Source organism: Peromyscus eremicus, chromosome 2 (genome assembly GCF_949786415.1).
Source record: "Peromyscus eremicus chromosome 2, PerEre_H2_v1, whole genome shotgun sequence".
Taxonomy (NCBI): Eukaryota; Metazoa; Chordata; class Mammalia; order Rodentia; family Cricetidae; genus Peromyscus; species Peromyscus eremicus.
The window spans coordinates 129,762,255-129,776,920 of NC_081417.1; the positions used below are offsets into that span (position 1 = coordinate 129,762,255).

The 14,666-nt window shown below is 42.4% G+C and overlaps 1 protein-coding gene across 3 annotated transcripts in view; it reads left to right on the forward strand.

The window, feature by feature from the left end:
• The window catches only part of Eif2b3 (eukaryotic translation initiation factor 2B subunit gamma), an 83,888-nt gene that overhangs the window by 44,750 nt on the left and 24,472 nt on the right, over positions 1–14,666 (forward strand). For all 3 annotated transcript variants that reach the window (XM_059254816.1, XM_059254817.1, XM_059254818.1), the window contains one exon: positions 10,465–10,554. In XM_059254816.1, the coding sequence (XP_059110799.1) occupies positions 10,465–10,554 (90 nt within the window). The remainder of the gene's footprint in view (positions 1–10,464; positions 10,555–14,666) is intronic.

Here is a 14,666-nt window from a genome sequence, read left to right on the forward strand (position 1 = left end):
TTTTGCCTGCATGTATGTCTGTGCACTGTGTACATGCAGTGCCCATGGAGACTAGAAACAGGCATCAGATCCACTAGAACTGGAGATAATTACCAATGGTTGTGAGCCACTGTGTGGGTGCTAGGAATAGAACCTGGGTCCTCTGCAAGAGCAGCAATTCCTAACCACTGAGCTCTCTCACCAGCCCCTTCATCTCCTTACAGACCAGGATTACCCAACAAAAACTTCTTAGTTTTTATCTGGCATTTTCCTCCCCAAGGGTTTTTGCACATATGGTGGCTGGTTCCTTTTGTTGGATTTTTTTTTTTTTTTTTTTTTTTTGTAATGAAAAGCAAACTTAAGGTTAGTAATCAAAATCTGGCAATAGGACATGTTATCTTTATTATAATCCTGTATTTTGAATGTAAATTCTCTTTTATTTTATTACTATCATTTTGTATGTGTTCATGTGGGTATGATGTGTGTGCCGCAGCACAAGTGCCACAGCACACGTGTGGCGGTCAGAGGACAGTTCGTTGTGTCAGTTCTCTCCACCTTTCTGTGGTCTGGGGATCGCACTCAGGTGGCCAGGCTCTCATAGCAAGTCCCTTCACCTCCTGAGCCTCTCTCCACACTTTATGTGAATTCTGCATCTGTCACTTCCACAGCCTCCTTGTTCCCCTCTTAGTATGCTGTCTGAAGAGTAGCTGGTCAGTCATCTAGACATAAAGAATGCCAGCTTTCCCCAAGCGTCATGGCAAACACTTTAATCCCGGCACTTGAGGGGCAGAGGCAGGCAGGTGGATCTTTCCAAGACCAGCATGGTTGTCTACGTAGTGAGTTCCAGGTTTAATATAAAGGTATATATGTAAGTTGACTCCTCAAACTCCAGTAAACAACAATAAAGGGATTTTATTTTAGAAACGTATAAATCCAGAAGACTAAAGAAAATCAGTTTCTGTACGCCTCTGTTTGTCCAGATGGATGTAGTTTAGTTATTCTTTAAAGAATTCCTGGTTTGGGGCTGGAGAGATGGCTCAGAGGTTAAGAGCACTGGCTGCTCTTCCAAAGGTCCTGAGTTCAATTCCCAGCAACCACATGGTGGCTCACAACCATCTGTAATAAAATCTGGTGTCCCCTTCTGGCCTGCAGGGATACATGCAGGCAGAACACTATAATAAATAAATAAATCTTAAAAAAAAAAAAAAAAAAAAGAATTCCTGTTTTATGGATGGGCAGTGGTGGTGGTATACACTTTTAGTCCCAGCACTTGGGAGGCAGAGAAAGGCGGAGTTTGAGGCCCAGCCTGGTCTACATAGTAAGTTCCAGGACAGCCAGAGCTGCATAGAGAAATCCTGTCTCAAAAAAAAAAAAAAAAAAAAAAAAAAGAAATGTGTTTTATTTCTGACAAACATATGTTTTTAATAGTTCAAAAGTGTAAGGTATTTGTGCCAAACACTTAATAAGAAAATCATGATGCTCTTCCCACCCTGTTATGTGGTTCACTTTTAAATTCTAGACAAAGGGTCAAGGGTGGTTTTTTGTTTTTTCCTAGAAGGGTAATAAGCATATAAAAACAAGCTTTTAAAGATATCTTTTAAAATGAAATAAAATGTTCACAAGTTTATCTTGGAAGGTTTAGGCATTTGCATCTGAGGAGACAAGGACATTTGTCAAGACTGCAAAAAACATGCCAAGTCTATTTTGGGACTAAAGATAATGAAAAATAGTTTAAACTTCAGTTGCTTTGTGTGTGGAGAGTCTTGAAATACTTATCTAAATTAGTATCCCAATTGATAGTTAACCAGCTCTAATTCCTAAAATACCTCTCTCATTTTATGACAAGGACAGGTGACATAGAAGGACTTCTTTCTAAGCCAGAATCTGACAGTTGTGGTGCCACCTTTAATCCCAGCACCCTGGAGGCAGAGGCAGGTGGATCTCTGAATTTGGGGTCCAGCCTGGTCTACACAGAGTTGCAGCCAAGGTTACATAGAGGAACCCTGTCTCAAGAAAAAAAAAAAAAAATTAAAAAAGAAGAAAAAGCAGCTAAAACCCAAAGCACTGGACTTTTATTCTTACTTTTGCATATTTTTTTTCAGTTCTGTAAAGAAACTTGACTAGGAAAACTCTTGTGTCTTTAAACATGACTATATGGACTGTAGAGAGCAAGGGAAATCTTCCAGCCTTCTGCCTGTGGGAAACATCGTGTTGCCAGTTCTGATCATGAGTCTTCAGCAGTACAAATCAGCGTGTTCTTAGCTTCCTTTCTTTTTTTTTTCCTTTGGTTTGTTTTTTTGTTTTTCAAGTCAGGGTTTCTCTGTGCAGCCCTGGCTGTCCTGGAACTCGAACTTAGAGAGATCTGCCTGCCTCTGTCTCCCGAATGCTACGCCTGTCTCTTAGCTTTCTTTTTAAGGTTCTGTTTTCTTGAATATGCTGAATCTGTTACCACCATTCTTCTGTTGTCCAGCTTCCAAAGTTTGTAGTTCTCTCTTCTCTTGGTCTTGGTCTTTGTCCTTGTGAATTTATAGCTTTGAATTAAAAACAAGTAAAAACCTTTACTACCATTTTAATGAGTTTTCAGAATACACAGTGATTAATGTCTGTGTTTAATCTTCACTCAGGATTATTTTTCTTTTTATTTATTTATTTTGTCTCTTCCCTTCTCCATCCTCCCCTCTCCTTTTCTGTTCCCTTCGTCTCTTCTCTGCACCTACCTTACCCTTTTCTTCCTTCTTCATCATCCAGTCCAGATCTTATGTGTTCAAGCTTCCCTCTCATATCCTTACTTATTCTTGTATTCTATCTACCTGTACGGCCTTCAATTTTCATGTATTTTATATATATATGAGAGAGAGCTATATATTAATATTTTGTCTTGTGTTGGGGAAGTGCACACTTGCCATGATATGCATGTGGATATCGGAGGACAGCTTGTGCAGTCAGTTATGTCCTTCCACCATTTAAATTCTAGGATTCAAACTCAGGTCATCAGGCTTGGCAGTAAGCTCCCTTGACCCCCTCCCCCCATCATCCCATTGCTCTGTAATAGTCTTTTTTGCCTTGTGGTACTGGAGGATAAACTCAGGGCCTTGTGCATACTAGGCAAGCTCTCTACCACGGAGCTATATCCCTAGCCCAGCCCTCAACCTTTAGTTACTTTATGCATCTATTTTGTCAACTAATACATAGATTTTATTAAATTTTTCAAGGGGCCTATTTTGTGTTGGTATGAATTGGCACCATTTTAAATTAATAGTTCTGGTCTTAATTGAACCCTCAAAACCATGCTGCAATCTTGCCGGTCTCAGACAAACCTTCTATTCCTTGTAGCAACTATTTTCAGCCATCAATCTCTAATAAAAGAAACTATTGCTGCTGCTCCTTCTCAGGGAAAATCCCAGCAGGTGATGCTGACCTCCTGATTTCCCAGCATCTGCTCTGCCTGCATGCTCCCTGTCACTCATATTCCCCTACAGTTCTGTTTCTGTAGTATCTGTAGTTCAAGGACCGCTTCCCTTCACTTAGGCTTTTTTTTCTTCAGACAGGGTTTCTCTTTGCGCCTTTCTTGGAACTCACTCGGTAGCCCAGGCTGGCCTCGAATTCACAGAGATCCGCTTGGCTCTGCCTCCCGAGTGCTGGGATTGAAAGCGTGCGCCACCACCGCCAGGCTTCACTTAGGCTTTTTATTCCATGCTCCTCTGCCACCGGTGAAACCTCACTCCACCATCTCTAGGCTTTCCAGCCTTGTTCTGTTTGTCTTTCCTCCTTACAGCTATGCACTGTTTATAGGATAAAACACAAATTCCTTAGGCGTCAGTCATCTATCCATCCTTCTTCTAACAACTACCCATAACCAACACTACAGCCCTACCACACAGCTATGGAGAGCTGCTCAGAATTTTCTGATTTCCACATTAGGTTTTTTATTCTAATGTTTATTTATTTTTTAGTGTATACGAATGTATGTCTGTATATGTGGCTTTGTGCACATGAATGCCGGAGGAGGTCAGAACAGGGCATTGGATCCCCTGGAGCTGGAGTTACAGGCAGTTGTGAGTTGCCTGATGTGGGTTCTAGGAACTGAATTTGGGTCCTCTGGAAGAATAGTACATGCTCCTAACTGCTGAGCCATTTCTATAGCCCGTGTGTGTGTGTGTGTGTGTGTGTGTGTGTGTGTGTGTGTGTGTGAAAGAGAGAGACAGAGACAGACAGACAGACAGACAGACAGACAGACACAGACAGACGAGGTCTTGCCATATAGGCCGAGCAGGCCTGAAGCTCACTGTGTAACCCAGGGTAGGTTAGGACTTGTGGCAACCCTCCTGTATCAGCTACCTGAGTGCTGGGTTTATAGACACGCCCTGTAGACCAGGCTAGCCATGAATTCACAGAGATCCACCTGCCTCTGCTTCCCAAGTACTGGGATTAAAGGAATATGCCACCATGATTTCTGGCTCCTCTCACCATTCCTGGTAAGTGTCTGCTCTTCTTTCAAGACTCAGCTCAGCTGTCTCCTTTAGGAAGCATGTTGACTCTCCCTGCCGTTGAAAGGGCCGTGCTCCCTTTATACTGTACAAATTTCTGTGGCAACACCTGTAACATCCCTCGGCTGTGCATATGCTTCCTATGAGGGTGGTGATCATACTTCGTATAATAGAAGCCAAATAAATGTGTCGGAAGAAGACAGTGATGGGTCAGGGTGTCATCCTGTATCTGAACGTGAGCTGACAAGGTGTTTGTATGGCAGACTGAGACATCTTAGTCTGGTGAGTTACAGGGAAGTCTGGAATTGCTTTGTTCTCACCACAGCCTTTTGGTCAAAGCAGTCCCACGTCAGATTCACAAAATGGGAAGTGGGACCTACATCCAGATAGGCAGAGAGCCTCAGAGCTTCACAGTTGTTGTGAAGAAAGATACAGCAGCTAGGGGCATGTGTCTGTAATCCCAGCACTCTATAGGCTGAGGCAGGAAGATCATGACTTCTGGACCAGCTTGGGCTCCATAGAAAGATCATCTTTTTTTAAGAAAAAAGGAAGATAACTGTAGTCTTTGAAAAAAAACTAAAATATTAAAAAATAAATAAAACGGGGACTAGAGCGGTTAAGAGCACTGGCTGTTCTTCCAAAGGTCCTGAGTTCAATTCCCAGCAACCACATGGTGGCTCACAACCATCCATAATGAGATCTGGTGTCCTCTTCTTTGAAAAGACAATTGGATTATATGGAAAGATTAGAGTTGAGTAAGGAAGATGCAGAGAGCAGGTCAAAGGGAATTCTGTAGTAACCCAGGTGAGGAATGATGGTAATGTGGACTAGAGTGCTGACACTGGGGGTAGGGCGTGGGTAAGTTAGAGGAGGGTAGCAGGTAAAGCCTAAGGACCTGGAGACTAAGAAACAGAACGGTGTCAAGAGGGAGTTCTAGATAGAGAACTGGGGCTCAGAGTTTTTTCAATGTTTTGGTTTTGAGACAGTATACTCTGTAGAGTACAGTGAAATTTTGTAAATACTAATATACAGATATTACTGAGACATGGAAATGCATGAACTCTCTTTGGAAGAGACCGTAGGAAGAGAAGAATACAGTAGACCCAGGCTTAAGCTAGCTAAGGGATTTTTAAAATTTATTATATTTATTAAATTTACATGAGTGTTTTGCTTGCATGTATGTATGTGTACCATGTGAGTGCTTGGTGGCCACAGAGGTCTGAAGAAAGGAGAGGATCCCAGGAATTAGAGATAGAAATCAAGGTATCAAAACTGTCCTGAAGTCCCTCAACATTTTATCTGTTGAGTCTTTATCTCTGGTTGGAATGTATGGGGTTTTGTTGTTGTTATTGTTTGTTTTTAGCTTTTTTTTGAGACAGGGTTTCTCTGTGTAGCTCTGGCTGTACTGGAACTCTGTAGACCAGGCTGGCCTCGAATTCACAGAGATCTACATGCCTCTGCCTCCCAAGTGCTGGGATCAAAGGCTTGTGCCACCATCACCTAGTAGAATGTGTGTCCTTTTAAGTGCCTGCCTTTCTGGATAGCATGCTAATAATATGATAATAAGCCTGAAGCTGTCATTCCTTAAAGAAGAAAAAAGACACAATGTGGGATAGAATATGTGTGCCATAATTTTCTTACAAGAGTCTATAATTATTATAAGTTTAGGGGGGAAATCTTGACAATTTCAGGAAAGCAGGAAAATTTTTAGAGTAAAAATGGCGATTGAAGTGGGGACTTTAGGGTTTATATATATTGGGGAAAGGGGAAATACATGGTTAGAAGAAACACTCCAAAAATAACTGCATGACTAGAAGCACAGGAGGAAAAGAAAAGTTTACATAGGGTAGACTGAGTTACTTTCTCTGAGACATAGTACCAAAGTGTTCGTGATAAGTAAAAGGAAACCGCCAGGCAGAGGTGACACAGGCCTTTAATTCCAGCACTCGGGAGGCAGAGCCAGGCAGATCTCTGTGAGGCCAGCCTGGTCTACAGAGCAAGATCCAGAACAGGCACCAAAAACTACAGAGAAACCCTGTCTCAAAAAAAAAAAGTAAAAGGGAGCCATTCGAGGTTTTTAAGCAATAAAAGTGATTACTAATCAGGTGTTTCATTCAGTATTATACATTACACATGGTGGCTCATGTGTAATTGCAGCACTTGGGAGGTGGAGGCAGGAGGATCAGGAGTTCAAGGCCACCCTCAGCTACTTAGTAAATTTGAGGCCAGCCTGGATTACATGGACCCTGTGTTACAGTAGACACACACCCCTAATATAATTTTATGTCTGGCACTCGAGAGTAATTTACCCAACCATTAAACCAAAAGATGGGGAATATCTGAACAAAGTTGTCTTTGTTTTGTTGTTTGTTTGTTTGTTTGTTTTGAGACAGGGTCTCACTATGTAGACCAGGCCCACCTGGAACTCACAGACATAAATGTAGGCAAAATACCCATACACATAAAATAAAAATTTGTAACTAATTTTTTGAATTAAAGTGAGTATAGATACGTTAGTGACAATTAGGATATTTATGCATTAAGGCTGGTAAGATGGCTTAGTAAGTATTTGCTACCAAATCTGATGACCTGCATTTAATCCCTATATCCATATGGTAGAAGAAGAACTGACCCACAAGTTGTCCTCTGACCTCTACACACATACCATAGCACTTGTGCACACACATACACACAAATAAATAAATATATGCATACATAATAAACAATTTTATAAATGAATATGTGGGGCGGAGTAATGGCTTAGCACTTAAGAACACTTGCTGTTCTTTGCAGAGGACCCAAGTTCAATTCCTAGCACCCACATGGTGACTTAAAAGTGTCTGTAACTCCAGTTCCAGGGGATCCTACTCTTGTCTTCTGGCTTCTAAGGACACTGCACACACATGGTGCACAGATGTACATGTAGGCAAAATACACATACACATAAAGTAATAAAATGGAAAAATTTTTAAATAAATAAAAATTTGATTTTTTTTCCCCAAAATAGGGTTTCTCTGTGCAACAGCTCTGGCAGTCCTGGAATTCACTTTGTAGACCAGGCTGGCCTCGAACTCACAGAGAGATCCACCTGCTTCTGCCTCCAGAGTGCTGGGATTAAAGACAGGGGCCACCACCGCCCAATAAAAGTTTTTTAAAGATTACATGGGCTGCTAAGATGGCTCAGTGATTAGGAGTACCAGTTGTCCTGGGAGGACCCAAATTCTGTTCCCAGCACTCACATGGTGGCTTACAGCTGTCTGTAATTCAAGTTTCAAGGGATCCTGTTCCCTTTTCTGTCCTCCAAGAGCACATGGTACACACACACATACATGCAGGCAAAACATCATACACATTAAAAAAAAAAAAAAACTTTGGAAAAAAAAGGAATATATGCATATGACACATTGAAAATTCCTGTCATAAAACTTAAACACACCAGGCAGTGGTAGCACACACCTTTAATCCCAGTACTCAGGAGGTAGAGGCAGGTAGATCTCTGTGCGTTCAAGGCCAGCCTGGGAAGGAAGGAAGGAAGGAAGGAAGGAAGGAAGGAAGGAAGGAAGGAAGGAAGGAAGGAAGGAAGGAAGGAAGGAAAAGAAAAGAAAGAAAGAGAGAGAAAGAAAGATAGCTAAACTGTTCAACAAGTGTTGGCTCACTTTTTTCATCTAAAGAGTCAAAATCAGCCAGGCGGTGGTGGCGCACGCCTTTAATCCCAGCACTTGGGAGGCAGAGCCAGGTGGATCTCTGTGAGTTCGAGGCCAGCCTGGGCTACCAAGTGAGTTCCAGGAAAAGGCGCAAAGCTACACAGAGAAACCCTGTCTCGAAAAACCAAAAAAAAAAAAAAAAAAAAAGAGTAAAAATCAGTCGTTATGTTGGGTTATGGTGTACACACAATAATTACTGAAAGCTGATGAGAATTCAGACCATACAAGAGACCTGTTATATTATGGTAATTATAATGACAAAGATCATGTACTGCCTTCAAACTGACTAAACCGACTCAAAAAGAAATAGAAAATCATAATAAACCTTATAACAAGTTTTGAAATCAAATGATAACTAGAAATGTCTCATCAAGGACAGGAAGAGATGACTGAGTGGTTAAGACTATATACCGCTCTTACAGATGGCCTGAGTTTGTTCCCAGCACCAGGAACAGATGGCTCACTCCCTGCTACAACTCAAGCTCCAGGGACTCCACATCCTCGTTTGGCCTCCTTGGACACCTGCATTCACGTGTACATACTCATATACTGACACTCACATGCATATGATTTAAATTAAATCCTTAAGAAAGAAAAAAAAACTCTCATCAAAGAAGATGGCTTCTTCGGTGAATTCTACCCAACATTTAAAAAATAAATGCGAGCCCCAGGAATAAGGGTGCACACCCTAGCTCTTGGGAGATGTCAGGAGGACCAGAAGTTCAAGATCAGCCTCAACTACATAGCCTCGGGTACCCTGTCTCAAAAAGTGTGTGTGTGTGTATATATGTGTGTGTGTGTGTGTGTGTGTGTGTGTGTGTGTGTGTATGTACACATCTGAGTGTCCAAGTATGGTAGTGCATGCCTATAATGTCAATAATTGGAAAGCTGAGGCATAAGGATTGCTACAAAATCAAAGCCAGTGTGAGTGACATAGTGAGATGCTATCTCAAAACAAAAACTAACAAAATTAATAAATAGAACAGTTATAACAATGTACTGTAATAAAAGTTATATAAGTAAATATTTCTTTCAAAAATATCCTATTATGCAGCTGGGTGGTGGTGCACGCCTTTAATCCCAGCACTCGGGAGGCAGACCAAGGCAGATCTCTGTGAGTTCGAGGCCAGCCTGGTCTACAAAGTGAGATCCAGGACAGACACCAAAACACCACAGAGAAACCCTGTCTCGAAAAAAACGAAGAAAAAAAAAATCCTATTATGCTTGTCATGGTGGCACATGCCTTTAATCCCAGTACTCAGGAGGCAGAGGCAGGTAGGTGGATTTCTATGAGTTCAAGGCCATCCTGGTCTATACAGGGCTACATAGTAAGACCCTTGTCTCAAAACAAAATAAAATAAACAAAATCCTATTATAACTTCACTTTTTGTTTTTGTTTTTAGAGACAGGGTTTCTCTGTATAACAGTTCTGGCTGTCCTAGAACTCACTCTGTAGACCAGGCTGGCCTCGAACTCAGATCTGCCTGCCTCTGCCTCCTGAATGCTGGGATTAAAGGTGTATGCCACCACCGCCCGGCAACTTCACTTTTTAAAACAAAAAAATTTGAAGGCAATATTTCACTATGTAACCCTGGCTGCCCTACAACTTACTATGTAGACCAAGCTGGCATTGGCCGTACAGAGATCTATCTGCCACTGCCTCCGATCACTGGGACTGAGGGCATGCGCCATGCTTGGAATAACTTAAAGGAAACACTTTATGTCAGCTTCACTGCCTTTGTACATTGGAGCCACTATAAAGTAAAGGCTGCTTGTCCTGTGTTGCTAGGACAGAGGATAACTAAGACGGCTAATAAATGACTACTGGACAGGTAGGTAGCACAAAGAATTTAGATTAAACCGAACAAAAGTGAATTTCTCAAGTGAGATGGGACCACATTTCACCACATGTGTTTCTAAAAGTATAATTTTTTGATTCCTGGAATTTTCCATTTCATATTATCAGACTGTAGGCAGCTACAATTGTGGAGGATGAAACTGCCAATGAGGGTATACTACTGTAATACCAGTCCTTCACAGTCCTTCCAAAAATAGAGGGCTCCAGGCATATACGTGGTACACTTACATACATGGAAGCAAAAAATCAAATGAATAAGCCTAAAAAAACACATTTTTAGAACAAAAAAACTAGCACCTACCATGTTAGTCTCCCCAGGCTGGGATGTGAGCATCATGACTCTGACTCTTCCACCTTTCTGGAGCCCATTACCTGATGATAGACTAACATCCATATTACCTGATCATGAGCCTGTTTTCTCCTGTCCTTCCTACAGGTACCCTAGAATACATTTCCATACAGGCCTCGTGGATGCCCATCTCTACTGCTTGAAGAAATATGTTGTGGATTTCTTAATGGAAAATAGGTAAGAAAGAGGAAGGTGGTGATAAGCCTACAGATTTTAAGCACTCTCTCTCAAACTTTTTGCTTTTTATTTTAAACCCACAGTTTTTAACAAGTATAGTTTTTGTTTGTTATTGGTTTTTCTTTTGGTTATATGTATGTGTGTGGGTATGTGTGCATGACTGCAGATGTTCTCAGAGGCCAGAGGCATCAGATGTAGCTTGAGTTTTCCTGTCTGGCCCACAGTCAGGGCAAATCTCTCTCACCTGCTAGTCCCACAGCCGCTCAGACCTGACCAAGTATACACAGAGACTTATATTTGTTACAAACTGTATGGCCGTGGCAGGCTTCTTGCTAACTGTTCTTACAGCTTAAATTAATCCATTTCCATTAATCTAAACCTTGCCACATGGCTCGTGGCTTACCGGCATCTTCACATGCTGTTTCTCATCGTGGTGGCTGGCAGTGTCTCTCTGACTCAGCCTTCCACTTCCCAGCTTTATTCTCCTCCTTGTCCCGCCTATATTTCCTGCCTGGCCACTGGCCAATCAGTGATTTATTTATCGACCAATCAGCAACACACTTGACATTCAGACCATCCCACAGCAATCAGATCCTCTGGAGGTGAAATCCCAGCGATGTGAGCTTAATGACTTGGGTCCTGGGGACTGAATCAGGTCTGCTGCAAGAACAGTGTACTCTCCTAACCAGAGTCATGTCTCCAGCCCTTGTTTTGGTTTGGTTTGGTTTTGGTTTTTCATTTTTTGAGGCAGGTTTTCTCTGTGTAGCTCTGACTGTCCTGGAACTCACTCTGTAGACCAGGCTGGCCTCAAATTCAGAGATCAACTTGCTTCTGCTGCCCAAGTGCTGGGATTAAAGGTGTGTGCCAACTGCCCAACTTGCAGCCAGTGTTCTTAAAAAGAAGAGGGAATGCTTTCTTAGTACTATCAAATCGAATGGTGGCTTTTGGATCCAGGGTGTACAGGCAGGTTTACCCCGAAGCTAGCCTTATCTTGGCTGCTGTAGCTCATTGGCTACTGTCTGTTTGCTCTTTGCACATCTGGCAAAGGTAATAAAGTGGTATGTGCTCTGAGGACAAGCCTGAAATTGGGGATGACTGTGACTGCTGGCCAGGTCTGCCAAGTGGGACTTCCTCTGCAGTCTCCTCTAACAGAGTGATCCAGAGCCTCCGCCCAGACTGGCCCCATCAATCAATCTGTTCCCTTCCCATCTGCCCACATCTCACACAGTTGCTCAAGTCAGAGTGCACAGAGTAAAAATTAGAAGATTGTGATATAAAGTATATTGAGCCAGGTGTGGTGACTCAGGTCTGTAATTTCAGCACTTGGGAGGTGGAGGCAGAAGGATTGCAAATTCCAGGCCAGCCGACACTACAGGGCAGGTGACCTTGTGTCAAAATAACAACAACAAAAAACTAAAGTGAAAACAATATACCTGTGGCACTAAAAACTGAACATAGAGTTATAAATCCTGAAACAAATAGTCCATTCAGGTACAGTGGTACATCCCTGCAGTCTAAGGGTACTTTGGAATATTGTGTCCAGCTAGTCAGGTGTTAGCCTTTATTTTAGGCCTAATATCAAGATGTTATGTTCCGCCGGGCGGTGGTGGCGCACGCCTTTAATCCCAGCACTCGGGAGGCAGAGCCAGGCGGATCTCTGTGAGTTCGAGGCCAGCCTGCTCTACAGAGTGAGTTCCAGGAAAGGCGCAAAGCTACACAGAGAAACCCTGTCTCGAAAAAACCAAAAAAGAAAAAAAGATGTTATGTTCCACATGGTTCACAATAGCCTTGCCTTGTACCAGTTCTTGGCACAGCTGTGAACAACCTCTGCGGCTAGGCCAACTACACTCTATGGGAACTGATCTGATGCTGAGCGTCAGCAGACGTGGCTGTGACCTGGCAGGACAGCATCATGTCTTTTCAGATCGCTTATTCCCGAGTGTCTGCTGATAGGACCATGTGCCAAGGCTTGCTTGCTTCCCCGTGCAGTGACAGTTCCGTTTGATCCATGAAGGCCATAAAATCTTCCAGCTGTCTGTGCTTTGTTACTTCTTCAGAAGAACTGACTTGTTTTCCAGGGGAAGGGACCAGGAATATTTGCTATCCACATTGTGTGGAGCATTGAAAACAGATATACACACACACACACACACACACACAAAAACAACTCTAAGAATAAATGTTGTTTCATTCTTGTATTCATATGGAAATTTTTAATCTCCATCAAAGGATCAAGAGAAAAAAATCCCATTGAAATTCAATACAGGGACTCTTAGCTTACACAGAAATGTTCAAAGATGTTTGATTTGATCTTTTAAAAATAACATAAGACCATGAGCTATGTAGCTCCAGGGTTCATAATTTCCTTTACCTCCCTCAGCCTCTGCTTCTCTCTTGCCTTCTTCCTTATGGGGCATGTGTGTGGTCCTGTGTCAGCATGCTGAGTTTCTTTTAGTGGGGCCTCTGGTAAAGAACGGGTACTCACAGCAGCAGCGAGGGGTCTGGTGCTGTTTACTCTCTAACTCCTCCCTCAGACCTCATCTCAGAGTATTGTGACTCATTAGCACTTGTCTGTTTGACCTGCTTTTTTCTCCCTTTCCCTTTCTTCTGCCCACTCTACGAATTCCTTTAGGCATTAGAAACAGTGTTTACCAAAGCCTAGCACAGCAACTGACGTATAAAAGATGTGTGATAAATACTAAACAAATTAATTAGTGAAAACCCACGCTAGTGCTAGTCTCTCACCCACCTGTTTTCATTCTCTTTGCTAAATAAAAGTCAACAACCTATTGTCTTTTTTTTCCTTTTTATATCTATTTATTTACTTTTGTTGTTGTTTTTGTTTTTTTGTTTTTCAACATAAGGTTTCTCCGTGTATTCTTGACTGTCCTGGAACTCATTCTGTAGACCAAGCTGGCCTTGAACTCACAGAGATGCACCTGCCTCTGCCTCCCAAGTGCTGGGATTAAAGGTGTGAGCCACTGCCATTCAACTTATGTATTTCCTTATTGAGAGAGAGAAAGAGAGAGTGAGAGTGTGAGAGTGAGTGCCCTCTTTGGGGCATACATACCCTTATATGTGTGTGGAAAAGTCTGACGACTACTTGTAGGAGTTGACTGTCTGTACCATGTGGACCCTGGGGATGGAATTCAAGCCAGCAGGTGAGCCATCTCTGCAGCCCCTGACATCCTGTGGTGCCATCAAAAAGAAGCTGCTTCCTGGGAACCAAAAGGGGCAAATGAAGAAGTACTCCAAAGCTCTGGCCAGTACCCCCCTGCTCCTCTCTAGGAGTCATTCTATACATTTATTAACTCTGATCTTGCCCTCAAGTCAGTCTAAGCTGTTATAATTATATTAAAGTAGGTTGAAGTTAACTTTGTGGAAATTCTTTAACAACCGTTAGTAAGTACAACTTTACAATATTTGGAAACCTGCTCTTCTGAGTAGATGGAATATAAAGTTTCTTAGGAACTACTTAGTGATAAGAATGAATTCTAAATTTGCAGAGAGGCTAGGCTTGGTGGCCCATGCCTTTAATTCCTGCCATCCAGAAAGCTGAGGCAGGAGGATTGGCCACTAGTTCAAGACCAGCCTGGACTACAGTGTTAGACTTTGTCTCAAAAATAAAAAGATCTAAGGTTATAATTCCATAGTTGAGTGCTTGCTTAGTGTATACAAGCCCTGGGTTCAACCCCTAGTATGAAATAAATAAGTATCAAACATAGTGGTTTATGCTCACAATCCCAGCACTAAGGAGACTGAGGTAAGGGAACCCTAAATTCTGTGCCAGCCTGGGCCACATGTAAGGCTTTTCCTCACAACAGTGTCTCCACAGAGCCAGCCATGACAGTAAAGCCTGTAATCCTAGCCGTTACAAGGTAGAAACAAGAGGATCAGGAATTCAAGGTTGTCCTTGGGTAGCCAGTTAGAGGCTCAACTTGAGCTATTAAGACGCTGTCTCCGTATAACAAAAAAAAAAACTAAGAAAAATCATCTCCTCACCTGGACATAGTAGCACTCACCTGTAATTCCATTAGTCTGGAAGGTGAACCAGAAGGGTTGCTAGAAGCTGGAGACCAACCTGGGCTGTAGTCTTGGGTGCCCCAGTGCTA